The 14654-nt window shown below is 41.1% G+C and overlaps 1 protein-coding gene across 2 annotated transcripts in view; it reads right to left on the reverse strand.

Annotated features, from left to right (window-relative positions):
- Nucleotides 1–694: 694 nt before the first annotated feature.
- Nucleotides 695–14654, reverse strand: part of Pdgfd (platelet derived growth factor D) — a 168019-nt gene continuing 154059 nt past the window's right edge. For both annotated transcript variants that reach the window (XM_042674946.1, XM_042674945.1), the window contains exons 6-7: nucleotides 8779–8999; nucleotides 695–2754 (exon numbers count right to left, since the gene is read on the reverse strand). In XM_042674946.1, coding sequence (XP_042530880.1) covers nucleotides 2629–2754; nucleotides 8779–8999 — 347 coding nt within the window. In that variant the 3' untranslated portion in view covers nucleotides 695–2628. The remainder of the gene's footprint in view (nucleotides 2755–8778; nucleotides 9000–14654) is intronic.

Consider the following 14654-nt stretch of genomic DNA (forward strand, 5'->3'; position numbering starts at 1 on the left):
CCGCATGCCTGCAAGGTGGGAAGAGGCAGAAGCCTGTGACCGGGGATCAGGTGCTCAGCATTCCAGCTCTTAGGAAATGAGGCTCAGAAATCATCAGATCTTGGCATTCTCAAAGACTCGGATGTATCTGTGAAAGTACTTTTATAATATTGTACACCTTTTACAACTACAATTGAGTACTAAAAATAGAGTCATTTTGTTCAAAAGCAATATTTATTTTTCATGAAGATAAGAGACATATTACATTTGCTATAGAAAAAGCCATGAGAGGAAAAGGCTGCATGTTACTGATACGACAAAAAAAAAAAAAAAAACCATAAAAACTTCACTTCTGAAAGTGTTCTTCCCTGTAAGGAGATATTGCATAAAGGCATTATTCCATGTGACTGAGCTGTGCACTAATGTGGATTTAATAGGGTTTGTTTTGAAATGAAATTTGTACAATGGCTTTTTTTATGCCTTTGATGGCAACGAAAACAGATTTATTGGCTACGTGTTAGAAGTATGATAGATAACTGATAACCAAGGGAGAAGTTTTAATAAAACACTCAGAAAAGGAACACAAAAGTGAGTGGATGATGTCTGTTTATATTTCGGCTAATAAATACAAAGTAAAGAGAGGGCTTCAACTGAGAACCATTCTGGTTATTGCAGTCTGGAAGGCTTATTGAAAGTTGAGTAGAACACTAGTTTGTCATAGTTAGAGCTGTGATGTGAGCTGTACAAACCAGTGAGTGACGAGGATGTTCAGGAAACTGATATTTTCACAGGAAACTTACAAGTGGCCAGGAAGGGGAAGAGTGGTTCCTGATTACTAGTGTCTGCCTGGGCTATTTCTGAGTGTGCTCTGTGATTCTAGAGAATTAAAACAATGGAGTATTTAATTTGAACACTCATGCCCTGAGTAAAATCACCAGACACTTTTAGAGAAGCTTTATAAGGTCTATATCAATAAACACAAGTCTCTCATCCCTAAGAGCTGAGAAGAAATAAGCTACTCAAGTATAGTTAGTTTTGGAGGTGAGAACATCAAACCTAGCCATTTAAGTGGTTTGGGGGCCGTTCACCTGGACATCAAAGATTTAACCAGCCCAGGTGTATATATCAGGCAAACAAGCGTGTTGTGGTCAGTAGAATCCTGGACTCACAAAGAAGGCAAAAATGTAGTTCTCAGTAAGCTCCTGGCTCTGTTGGTTTCAGTGTTTCCCCTTACGCTTCTTACTACACAGAATGATGAAGCACTTCCTACTTCAGGAATCAGTCTCTTTACAATAGACATGAAGGAGCCAGAGAGGAAAATTTCCTCTAAATATCAATAATTAATGCAAAGCAGTTTACTAGCAGGAGACCAGGGTCTTGCTTGGGCTTCTACCTTGGAGAGCTGAAAGCACCACAGATTTGAAAAAGAGCCCCCCTGATCTGATTTCACCTGCTTTAGAAACAGGAATTCTGAATGGTGAGTGAGTCTGTGATTAGGGATTTTACATCAATAAAATTTGGTGGTTCTATTACTGCACAGAAGCTTTCAGGCTATAAATAATCCATTGTGGCTTGCCAACAAAAAATGCTATTGTAAGTCCATGTGTACGTACAGAGGAGACAGGAACACAAAGGCAAAAATGCATGAAATTACCAGCACAGTTTAGAAGAGTTTAAACCCATTATTAAATATGGATTCTACCAAATATCTCGTCTAATTTCCAGTTATGTTGATATTTTAATGCTTTATTTTTTGTTTTATTTTTACTGTCCAAAACTTGCAATCAATATCAGTTTAAAAGATATATCCATAATCCCCAGGACATTCTTGAAAGGATTTGCTTTTGTGGAGAAAATTTTGGAAAGCAAAAACTAACATCCACAATTCTGTTCCAACTTATATATCATCTCTTGATGGATCATAATAATGAACCTTCTGAGGTTTCTTTTAGAGATGACTATTAAATGAATTAGGATGCATAGAAAGAAAACTTAAATGACTTTAAAACTCTTATCATGTTATTGTGGCACCATTTTAGAGACAGGCAATTGTGGTCCATGCTGGTAGGTATGTAGTGTATCTTATGGGAAAAATGGTTGTATATTTACCTTTTCCCAGAAACCATGCTTTTCCTTTCTTATAATTAAGGCATATATATATATATATATATAAGAAAAGCTCATCTTTTGATTCCTTATGTGCAAGATACTCTCTTTAAGAGATCAAGAACAAAAATGCAGTTTGAAAATTTACCTTCTGAATTTCCTTAAGATTAGTTTGGTGTATTTAACACATCCCTTATTTTGGCAAATTATCAAGGATGTAAATAATTCGACTATATGGTCATACATACTAAATAAACCATTTGATCTATTTACACGCAGGCATGGATATATAGTGGTATTGCATATACTTATATATCCTCATATACTATCATTAAATGCAACGCTATATTCTTGGATACAGACATTAATACACCTTTCTACTTGCCATGGCACTAACAAAGCTAGGTTGCCTTGGCAACCACTTGTATTTCATTGCATTGCAGACAGCTAGCAAGTTTGGCTGTTGGGGGAAAAGGGGTCCCTTTACCACATCCTCTTCAAACTAAAGTTTCTTCCATGCTTAACGTAAGGATGTTGTTTCTTTTATCGAGGCGGTCTTGAGCTGCAGATGCAATCACATCGTTCATGGTGATCCAACTGGATGTCCACCAGAGCCATGTTCTTAGCTCTGCCCCTCCTCTTGAAAAGGCCAGGCTCAAACCTCAAAACCTAAGACAAGAAGTAGAATTCCTGTTAGAAAACTCTTGGAATGTAATTCAGTTAGATGACATCTAGTCATCCCTTCCCTGATAACTGTTTCTTAACCCTTTGATAAACTCTGGTATCTCCGCTTGATTTTCACTAAGTGCTGTTCTACATATATTATTCCTCTTCTGATCAAAGCATGGGTTTAGAAAGCACATTATCGCCTTAGACAAGGCAATTTTATCAGTATGAACTCAGCAAACTGGATCATGGTAAAGAATTTTGCCCTGAGAGGTCTTTAGTGGCCATAAATAAATGACAATATATTCCTGTTCTTGTTTGCCTGTGAAGGCATATAATACCTTTGGCAATTCGAAAGAGATCAAGCTTCATTAAAATCTTTGCTCATAATAACTCTGTGTCAACACACCATTTCTTTGGTCAGTAAATATATCCTTAATTTTTTACTTAGTTTACCAACATCATTTCTTAAATTTAAAGTACTGAGAGCAGTGTGACATTTGATTCTTCTGGCTCCTCTATTCTCTCCTGCTGCCCACCTATAGAAAACAATAACGGGTATTTTTCAATGAAGACCTAAGTAACCAACTCACTAAATAAACAATGTATTGCAATTAGGGATTTCAAATAACCTTGCTCATGGCAGATATAACATCCCTACTCTACCACATTTGCTATGAGTGTTTTAGAAAAGATAGGGAGTGGATTCCCTACCTAAAGCTTTGCTAAGAAATTTTCCAAAAATAAATTAGCCACTATTGTCCAAAGCAACCTGCATGTAACCAGATTTAGGTGATGGAGGATGCAAGAAAGGAGAATGATTTCTAAGAAGCTGAGCATGTGATAAATCTGCTTTGTTTAAATAAGTCCATCATCAAGGCCTAGCCATTTTCATGACTGGCATCTGTAAAATCAGCACTCAGTGGATTTGCTTTCACATTTGACGGCAAACAAAAGCGAGTGCTTTGGGGGTGAAAGCAAAAGCCTGAGCAGGTTTTTGTAACCGGCTTGATTGTTCAGGGATTTTCCCTATGTTTTATATTAAGCAACGTGAGCACAGTATATATGTGTTTTGCTGATAAGAAGAGAAAAATGAATTCGCAGACACTTTTCCCAGACAAGACAGGAAAGCACTATTTGGACGAAGTGGAAATTGGACTGCTTTGCTGGTTGATCACAGCACTGATGTTCAAAGCTTTCAGACCATGTAATAGTCTTAGGTTCAGGTACACAGCATTGAAAAGAGGAAGAAAGCAGGGCTGGTTTGAGGGAGCATGGAAAGTTAAAAGAAAAATGAAAAGCTTTTCATCAGAGGAAGCAAACTAGTGGTTTATGGGTTATCTGGTCAGCTTTAAAGGGAAGGAACCATTGAATTAATTATAACAGCTGAAGGAAACTTGCTAATATGTACCATCAAAAAATCCTTGCTTATTTGCCAAGCTATGATTCACAGCTGCAAATACACATGGAAAGATAAAAGCACTGAGGGGCAGTCAGCCAATTCTTAGCACCTATGGGTGAAAATGGAATTCACTCCCCACCCTGGAAAAGTCATGTAAAGCTAGGCAAAGTTGACCTCTATTACAGGGAGTGACTGGGCCACTGGTGTCTTTTATACACACCACTGTACAAAACCAGAGATGCTCAGTTTTGCAAATTACCATATCACCAAAGATATTTAACTACAGTTACTTGCCTTGTTGCCAATAAACCACTGAATGAATCATTGACATAAGCTGTTATACTAATAAAACAATACCAAGCAGAAAAGCTATCTGCTGAGTTGGGCTCTTGTTTATTGGGAATATAAAAAAGGTTGTTAAGGCCTTGTAACAGTTTCCAAATTAATGGCTGACATAGGAACACAAGCAGGCATTTCAGGGAAAACGCACTGTATAAACCTGAATCACTACGTGTTTATTTAAGATGCTGTCCAAACTCTAAAACAGGCGGCATTCATTACATACACATAAAAAAAAGAAACATGATTCTTAGTTTTGCTTCTATTCTGATTTCTCTCATGTGCAAAAAAAGAGAAATCCCTAAACAGAGTCAAGATTTTTAAGCGATGGTTACTGCAAGTAAACGCATTTGGAGAAGGGATAACCTGTTATCTCCCTGGGTAACAACCCAGCCTGCAGGTGGCAGTCTAAACAGAGGCTGAGCTCTGTGAGCCAATGGGAGTCTTAAGATACAACACTCAATAAAGTAGCTACTAGTCTTGCGTGGGAATGTCCATCCCCATTGGTTGAAATTAAATAAAATGAAAAGGTTCAGTTTTTCCTTGCATCATGTATATTTCCCTCAATCCATAGTCACAGGTTGCTAACAAATGCCAATCGAGACAGTGCAGGTAGGCAGCATTCATTCTGTTACTGCAAGAAGTTCCACTGGATGATGCAGGTGGCTAAAACGTTGTGACAAAATTCCTGGAAGGAAGGCCAGGGAAGATTCACTCCTATCATTCTCTCTCTGCTGCCTCCTAATGGGTTAACTGTTAACTAAGACTATGTCTGTAGCCTGGGGACTAAAGGAAAAATAGATATTATGTTAAAAGGTTACCATACTTCTAGGGGATATCCATTTCCCTGTCCACTATGCATTGCCAAGGGAAGACGAGACCCAAACTAATAGTACCCATGAATAGTCTACACAATACATTTTCTGAAGCCTGTCTAAAAAAACAACCATAAACCAAAGAATCTTTCAGAACGGTAGAAGCTGCTCCATAGATTTCTCTTGCCATCTATCAATCACCCTTCTCCTCCAAGGTTGTAGGATTTTCTCACTTTCCCCTGAAGCAGGATAAACTAGACTTCCTATGATGGTGCCCTGCCTGTGCCCTAGTGTCTTGGAGGATCCTGGGACAGGAGAGCCGGCTGAACACACAAGGGCCTTGTGGTATTTCTCCTGACTTAGCTGGAGCTCACACTCTGCCTGCTCATATTTCTATCTACCATCATCAAAGCCACTACAGAGAAAACACTCAGGATGAACTTCATTTCCCAAGGAAAGGTCTTGTGCCACAGAAAGTGTATAAACAAACTCAGACTTTTCTCTTAGTCGTCTGACTTTTGTTATGGGGGCCTCAGATATTTTACTTCGATAGAACAATGGTTGAAAATAGGTTAAGAGGGAACTTACAACCTTTTGAGAGCAAGAAATAATAATGCATAGTGCTACTGCATTATTGTGTCAGTCGCTGGCAGAAGATGCCTGACCTGTGGAAGAGCAGGGTGTTAGCTTCATTAGGAGTGCTCTGATTTGCCAGCTTTTAGTTCCCTCCCCTCACAGAGAAATATGTGTGGCGAAGCACGCAGGCTTGTTATGCGACAAGTTCTTGTTATTCCCTTAAGGGTGTCATCTCTCCTAGAAACTCATTTCACATATCATCAACTGCAACCCGGGGGCTGGAAAGCTGCTTTTTCATCTTTCAGAGGTAAGGAGACAGAAATAGGAAGAAGAGAATAAAGCACTAGAATTTTTTTCCTTGTGAGATTAAGCTCAAGCAACACCCCCGATGCTAGAGATGGGCTAACCCTTCTGCTGTATCCATGGAGGGGGTTGGTGTCAGCGGACAGTGATAAGTTGACACATTTCAAGGGAGTTTCAGGAGTCTAGGGAACTCTGGCTGGAGTGCTTGTGGCAGGTGTGCAATGACTGACTAAGTGATCCATGCTGCTCTGTCTTGTGTCTGGCATTCGGCAGAATGATTTTGTATAAAGCTTCGCATAGGCCTAAGAGTAAAAACATTATGAGCACATGTTTTAAAGAGATGCTTTAGGGTGCACTTTCCAGAGGATGGCAACATTTTATACCACTCATGACTGAACAAAGAAACAAAAGATTTTTTTCCTCTAGATACTAATTATGAACAGAAACCTATTGTGTACAGAGACAAGAAAGGAGCTTAGAGAAGGAAGGTGGTTGGGTCCTTCAACCTTCATCAGAGGTAACTGGGAAACTGGGAGGCAAGCATCTTTTGGGGCATAGGATGAACTTTTCTCTTTCTACTATAAGGAATTTAAAAACATGCTGAAACTTCTGTCTGAGCACAGAGTCAAGATAAAAATAAAACACTCCACAAATACATCAAAGGCTCGAGCTTGGAGGTCGTTCCCCAGTTATTACTGGGTTGAGATCTTGTCACTTCCTGATTATTTCATTCTGCGTTTATCCTTGGAGTACCCGTTCAACATGACAAAACTGAGGTTCTTCCAATCTAGAGTTCATCAGTTCATGCAAAAATAAAACACAATGAACACAGATGATAGCATTCTCTAGATATGGAAACAGCTTTCTTCCTTTGAAAACAGTGGGCCAGTGTAAGCAATTCTTATGAAAAGAAAATAACATTTCAGGGAGGTTTGAAGACTATGCCCCCATCTAAGGTGGGCCTGGAATTTGTGTCATGACCTTCTGCATTTTCCAGATTGAAAACATCAGTTCTGATGGACCATTTTTGTATAGCCCCCAAGTTACCTCTTACTAATGTATTGTTTTCAGGAATAAAAGAGACATTTTTGTCTCTTTTTAGGTTTTTGCCATAATCCAAAAGCCTTTCCCAAAGGTCAGTTTTACAGAAGTGGAGGACTTAATTTAGAACGATCTGACTTCTCCTTTGTTCTACTTGGTCTTGATGGAAAAGCAACTTGAACAATAGTTCCTAATAATAATGTCTGCTTCAAGTTATAACATACATTTTAAAAGATATTTCTATATATGACATTCCTTACAAGGCACACTTCATTGGGATTATTCTGTGTGATGATATTCAGGGCATCCCTGGAAGGGGTTACCTGGTATAATACCTTAGCCTCGTTTGGTATATTTGAAAACTGAGTCTCTAACATGAGTTGCTAACAAAAAAATGAGTTGCTACTTCCTACAATCAGCAAGGAATGGCAATGTCAGGAGCAGCGCCAACTCCTCTAAATCCTGTACTGTCTTAGATGCTCAGTAAGTTGGTATATATGTCAACAGAAAGAGCATAGGATGTCTAGGGATTAGAACACAGATTCTGGAAGGAGCAGCAGCAACTTCAGGCCCTGGCTCTGTAATGTACTGACAATGTCTTGCTGTCACCTTGTTGATTGTTCCAGGAACTAATCGACTCATCTACAGAGAGAAGCAGAAGAGTAAGCTAAGAGCACTGCTAAGTGAGCTAATGGTACTTACCGTACAGTGTAGCACCTAGTAAACACTCACACAAAGTCTGCTTTCTTTATTCTTCAAGGCTGTTCTTAAGTTTTGTCCCTCAACTTTTATATGTATTTTATTCATTTTTTGATAACACCGGAGCTAATTATTCAGGTAGCATTATTTAGGAAAAGTAAATTCCAAAAACCCAAATGAAAACAAACAAAAATCTACCTACACATTTTAGAGAATATTTAAAGGTCTCTGACAGTTTTGATTCTGATATCTTTACTATGTTTACTTTTAAAAAATGATTTCAGTGAATTAAAATTTGGCCCTTAATAACATCTTAAAGTAATATAAACTTGCACTCATAAATCCTATTGCTGGGTACTGGTGGCTCATACTTATAATCCTAGCTACTCAGAAGGCTGAGATGTGAGGATTGTGGCTCAGTTCAAAGCCAGCCCAGGCAGGAAAGTCCCTGAGACTCTTATCTCCAATTAAACACACACACACACACACACACACACACACACACACACACACACACACACACACACACACACACACACACACTTTCTATAAAGAGGTCAACTAAACTAAAAAACTATTGTATCGTTCATGAGGTTCTATATTGTAATAAAACTCTTGTCTCATGTGGTATACTGTGAGGATGAAAACAAGGAGCTCTTTCTTCAGGATGGAATTACCCTTTCCCCAGGACATTGAGCTTGGGGAGAGTTCTAGTCTCCCAGTCACCCCCCCCTGGTTGGATGTCCTCGTGATATGGATGACCTCTTCTACAGACTTTGACATAGACAGTCGAGCTGCCCGCTCAGGAGGGCTGACTGCAGCCCTGGGACACAGGATCCCCGGGCGACGTACCTCATGATACTTCTTCACCGTCTTCCCTGAATTGCATGTGCAGGATTTCCAGTTATTGGCGCCCGTTCCACAGCCACAGTTTCCTCCGCAGCGCTGCACGAGCAGGCAGCGTGGGAAGAAGACCACGCTGGACAGCTTCAGCTCCTCTCTGAGGTTGACGGAGTAATTCCTGGGGGTGCAGCTGTAACGCTTGACGTCATCGTTGAGTCTGTCCAGGTCCACTGTGGACAAATGCACACATAGCTGTGTAAGCAGATGCAAGTGTGAGCAGAGATGCCCAGCATGTGACCTCTGGGATGCAGTGGGAAGAGTTTGTTGGGACAAACTCAGCCCAAGAGTTATAATCTGGCATCTTGTGACGGGGCCCCAAAGGTGGGAAACCTAATTTCTCTTTAAATCCTACCTGCCCTTCAAAAATAACAATAACAATCTTTGGTTAAAATTAGTGTCTTTGCTTAAATTTCCTGGTACCTATTTTTATTTTTCCATGGGGGGAAAATGACTTTAGACAGGAAATGGAAACATTTGGTAATGTAAAATAATTGTCTTTTATCTTAAAATATCACACAAATTGCTGCTTGGTTTTAAATTAATTCTGAATCTAAGCCATTACTGAAGTACAACTTGGATTATATCAGAGCTAAATTAGAGACAATCGCTCTAATGAACATACTTGACAATGGGATTTGGTTTTTTGAACTCAGGGCTTGGGCGTTGTCCTGAGCTCTTTTGCTCAGGCCTAGGGCTCTACCACTTTTAGCCACAGTTTCACTTATAGGTTTTGAGTAGTTAATTGGAGATCAGAGTCTCACAGGGACTTTTAATGTCTAGGCTGGCTTCGAACTGCAATCCTCAGATCTCAGCCTCCTGAGTAGCTAGGATTACTACAGGCATGAGCCACCAGCACTCAGTGACAATGGTAAATATGAAGAAGGCAAAAGTGTTAGTTTCATTTAACTCCAAAGGCCACCAAAGTCTTACCGGAAATGGCAGTGCTGTGAGCACGGTGCACATTAGTGTGTCAGGTCCTAGGTAGCCGTGCTTCACGGTGGCTAGGTGCTTGAACTCTGCTGAAAGCTATATCTTTCTCATCATGGCTCTGTCTGTCTACTTTCAGCTGCAAAGTTATTTAACAGCTCTGACCCTCTGTGTCCTCATGTATAACATAAATATTTGAAGTGTTGAAACAAGTGTGTGTGGAACTCAATTAATGCTGGTTACTTTCACTCATCTTGACTCTTGGGTCCCTCCACCTTCGTTTTCTTTCCTTTTAATTGTTAATCTATAGTTAGTTCTTTTCTCTTTTGGCTATGTCTTACATAAAAGATTATCAAGGAATGTGGTTAATGAGACTATTATGAGTTAAGGATGTTCTACTCAAACGGCAGAGCTAACACGAATATGCTTGAGTGAAATTTGTATTGTTGTTATATAAATTATGTTTTAAAATAACGTTATCAAATCTACCCAACCATCAATCTATTTGGCCTGGAAAGCCACCGACTGGTGCCCACTCACAGGACTATGTTCTCACTAGACTGCAGTTACAAGAAAGCCCGTGGCCGGCACAGGTTTTGCCACCAAGTAATTCTCGCCATACCAATCTCGGCCACTCCAGGAGGACTACCACAGATACCAGGTAATTATGATCACATTTACTCTGGCCCCAGTAAGTGCCTTAGTCTTAAACCAAAGCTTCTTCAGGAGCAGGAAGGCGTGGACTCTGTTGACACCGGTCAAAGGCCAAAAATCCTGTCAGTAAAATGCACGGAGAAAAAAATGGAAGGGAAAGGCACAAGTGTGGTCTGAGTCCATTAAGCTCTGATAATAAGAAAATACCATTGAGAGTAAGAAAGAGAACGACCAGGGGGCCAGGTGACCCCTGCAGCAGAGCATCCACTCAATAGCAGCAGTTCCAGGCGCCACTTCCCAACTGTGGTTGTGTTTTGATTCTCAAGGGCAGGGGTTTGTCCCTATCTGTTATATGCTGAGCCCAGGACGCTGAACAGACTGAGTAAATGCTAAATAATCACTGTGCATAATTTATTGCTGTTTTTTTCTTCCTTTGTCAAGGCACGTCATAAGTTTAGCTACAATCAATCCAGATTTAAATTGAATGAACTCTGTCTTGGGAAAGGAACCATTTTATTGCTGCTAAAGCTCTGGAAAATAACTGCAAGCCAAGCAGGAAGGATTACATAAATGGATTAAGAAGTGCAGCCGTCATCTATTACAAGTGTCACCTTGAGATAAATACTGATGCTGGCCTGTGCATTACTGGGCTGGTGGACAGGGCTGATGCAGCAGGCCAAATCTGCTGCTTGTGATAATGAGAATGCATTTGTTTAACTCGGGGGTGTAAAGAGGTACAATTAGCAAGAAAGGACAATGGTGCATGCATGTGGAGGCAGAGGGACCAGAAGGAAGTACCAGTAGTAAGTTTCTGCTTCTGGTCGGTCCTCTGCTAGGCATTTTCATTTGTGACTACAGTTGGTTGTTCCTCAACCTTTTAAGAGACTAACCCAGAAGACGAGTAAATAGCAAAACAAGGATTAAAGTCTTTCCCCCTCCATCAAACAGAACGGAGGGGTGGTGGGTCTCCCACTGCACCAATATCACCCAGTGCCGTTGGCTTTGCTACAGGGTGTTAAACTGAAGCTAAATGTTGAATGTCTGCCTCCTTATCTTCAGGATGTATCCCAGCCAAATTATAATATGTCTTTCCTACAGGAACCAAGTTAAACTACCAAGTCCCCCAACAAACCAAACAAGGCAAACATGACTAGTCTCCTTGAAACCAAGCTCCTCACACTGTGTAACTGTCTTACTGACAAGCTCTGGTTACTTCTACTTCTTAGCCCCGACAAAGAGATTCACAATGCTGTCAGTTTTCTGCATCGATTCACTAGGGGGATGAAGGATGCCTGTGGATTCCAGCTGCCCTGCTGATCAGGGGATTGAAACCACCAAGGTACCCAACTTAGAACTTGAACTAAAAGGTTCCTCAGACTGGATGCAAATGAATTCAAAGCACGAGTGCAGATGTTCTGCAAGGGCCTTTGAATTTCCAGTCAGAGAAGAATGACTAGACAGCTCAGCAGAGCGGGGAGCCAGACAGGGGGCTGAGCAGCAATTAAGGCTTCCGGTGTTGCTCCGGTTGGAAGGTCTCTGTCTGGTGTGAGGCTTTGGGGAGGGAGGCAGCCACGTCCAGGGAGAAAGGCTGCACTTTACATCCCTGCTTCAGTCTCCGTGGCTGAGCATTACAGACCAGAAAAGGGTGTTCCAAGTTTGACTCAAAGGCCCATTAATTTCATTTCATTTCCCTTCATCACACCCAGGTGGACAGAACATTATAGTACACTATCATCTTCGCTGTCCTTTTGGATTTAAGTCTCGTTTCTTTTCCTAGACCTTTGGTTGTATGGAGAATGTTCTGTGGAGAAACCACTTCTTCTGGTCACAATGGTCCAGGGTGAGTTGGCACACCGTGCACAGGAAACATCATTTCTTCTGTGGCTCCACCCCTGGCATGCAAGCCCAACCTCAGGCTGTTTGGTCTGTGCTAGGAATTCTGGGATTGAAGAACCAGGGATCTGAGTTTTTAAAAATCTAGGATGAGAGCACAGGGCGGGGACCTGAGTGGGCACCCTGGCTCACTTTCTAATAGTTTAGGTCTTAGGTTCTGGGAGGGACAGTCAGCTTGGTCTTCTTGATCCTCTCTATGAGATTACCAGAACTGGAACAGTGGAAAGTTCTTCTCCTATAAGACTGCATGAAATCTCATAAGTGCTATGAGCTGCCCTGACTTTTACACTGGCCTTTGAGAAGTTTAGGGAAAAACTGGTCCACAGCTTCTCACTCACTAATCTGTACAGTTCTTGGTAGCAGTGCAGTCTTAATCATCTTTATCTCTCCTTACATAGTACCTAACCGCCCCTCCTCCCAATAGAGGGCTGAATGAAACTTAAGATCCTTTCTATTGGGGCTGGGAAGGTGGCTCAGTGGTAGAGCGCTTGCCTCGCATGCTCGAGGCCCTGGGTTCGATTCCTCAGCACCACATAAGCAAAAAGAAAAAAGCCGGAAGTGGCACTGTGGCTCAAGTGGTAGAGCACTAGTCTTGAGCTGAAGAGCTGAGGGACAGCGCCCAGGCCCAGAATTCAGGCCCCACGACCGGGCCCCCCCCAAAAAAAGATCCTTTCTACTAAAACCATTGGTTTTTAATAATTAGAGGCAGATGTTGCCAAAAATAAAGACAGATCTGTGTCCGATTTCTTTGAAAGGAGTAAGAATTCAACCTGATTGCATCAAAGAAAATGACCAATTTTTCAGTTTAGGTTTTCACAGCATAAGGAGGGAGAAGTAATTCTGAATAGTATTCAGAATGTGCTCTTATCTCCAGCCTTCCCTGGGGTATAGTGTAGAACAAAAATGATAACAGAAGTACAAGTTGTCATGTCCAAAATGAGCTTTACAACGTCGGTGCGGGGGGGGGGGGGGAAGGGGGGTAAGGAGAAGGATTGGGATTGGGGGGGAGGGGGGAGGCTGGGAAGGGATGTGAAGGGTAAACCAAAGGAGGAGGCTGCAATGCTTGGTAAGAAATGTACGCATTATCCTGCCCATGTAATTGTAACCCCTCTGTACAGTATGTTCACAAATAAAATAAAATTAAATTAAAAAAAAGAAATGTACTAATTACCTTGCTCATGTAATTGCAAACCTTCTGTACAGTATTTTCAAAATAAATAAATAAAAAAATGGTAACAGTGGGAAACTCGGGTTCTAGAACCAGCTCTATCAAAGATGGACTATGGTTCACAAAGATGACCGGCATGAAGACCCCGGGGAGCTAGAAGAGGGCCTTGGAGTGGGCGGCCTGACTTCAAGAAGGCCGCGTCTCACATAGGTATCTCAGGGTATGAGGGGAAGTGTCCTGGTCATCTGGGGAACTTGGCCCCATAATCTGTGATGGAAGTGCTAAGTACTGCAGTGTGAAATACTAGATTTATGACACTTGAAGGGGTGGGAGGTGAGGAATTTATGAATGATTGTATTTTTATACCAAGCTACTAGGGGATCTCTGATGTTTTCAAGGTTCATAAATTTCCAGGAAGAGTCTGTTCATCTTTGTGGGCTTTATAATCTCAGTGTGATTTTTTTAGGTCCCTTCTTCTCTAAATCCCAGAGAAAATATTTCTGCAATTCAACTTCAATTTGGAGGTTCAAATAAATCTGGAAATAGCAATTATTTTATAGCTGTTAAGGTGGGAATGTTAGGATATTTTAACTTTAAAAATAATGAAATACCTTAAATTTCCTAACTCCATATATCCCCAAATGGAAATATTTGCCACTTGAATTTATGAAAATTAAGCTAAGTCACAGTGAACGCTCATGAACAGAGTGCTAATTTTCAAAGGTTAAAAAAAGATTGTGAAGCACATTAACTAAAGCATAGTATATTCAGGAGAAGGTTCCAATAGTGTAACTCCTTTAAACAAGTAACTTAGCGTTTAACAAATGATATTAGGAAGCTGGAGCATGTGTTGTTGGGAGGGGAGTAGCTAGATGGGGAAAGGTAGGGTTAGAAAATGCAGTTATGGGGCTGGGAAGGTGGCTCAGTGGTAGAGCACTTGCCTTGCATGCATGAGACCCTGGATTCGATTTCTCAGCATCACATAAGCAAAAAGAAAAAGCCGGAAGTGACACTGTGGCTCAAGTGGTAGAGAGCTAGCCTTGAGCTGAAGAGCTGAGGGACAGCGCCCAGGCCCAGAGTTCAGGTCCCAAGTCCGGACCCCCCAAAAAATGTGGTTATAAGATTCAATGTACATATGTGAAAATGGAATTAGGTAAACTGAGGAGGGGGGTGGTGTTAGTTG

The sequence above is a fragment of the Dipodomys spectabilis genome, unplaced genomic scaffold (genome assembly GCF_019054845.1).
Source record: "Dipodomys spectabilis isolate Male_0828 unplaced genomic scaffold, ASM1905484v1 ptg000023l, whole genome shotgun sequence".
Lineage (NCBI taxonomy): Eukaryota > Metazoa > Chordata > Mammalia > Rodentia > Heteromyidae > Dipodomys > Dipodomys spectabilis.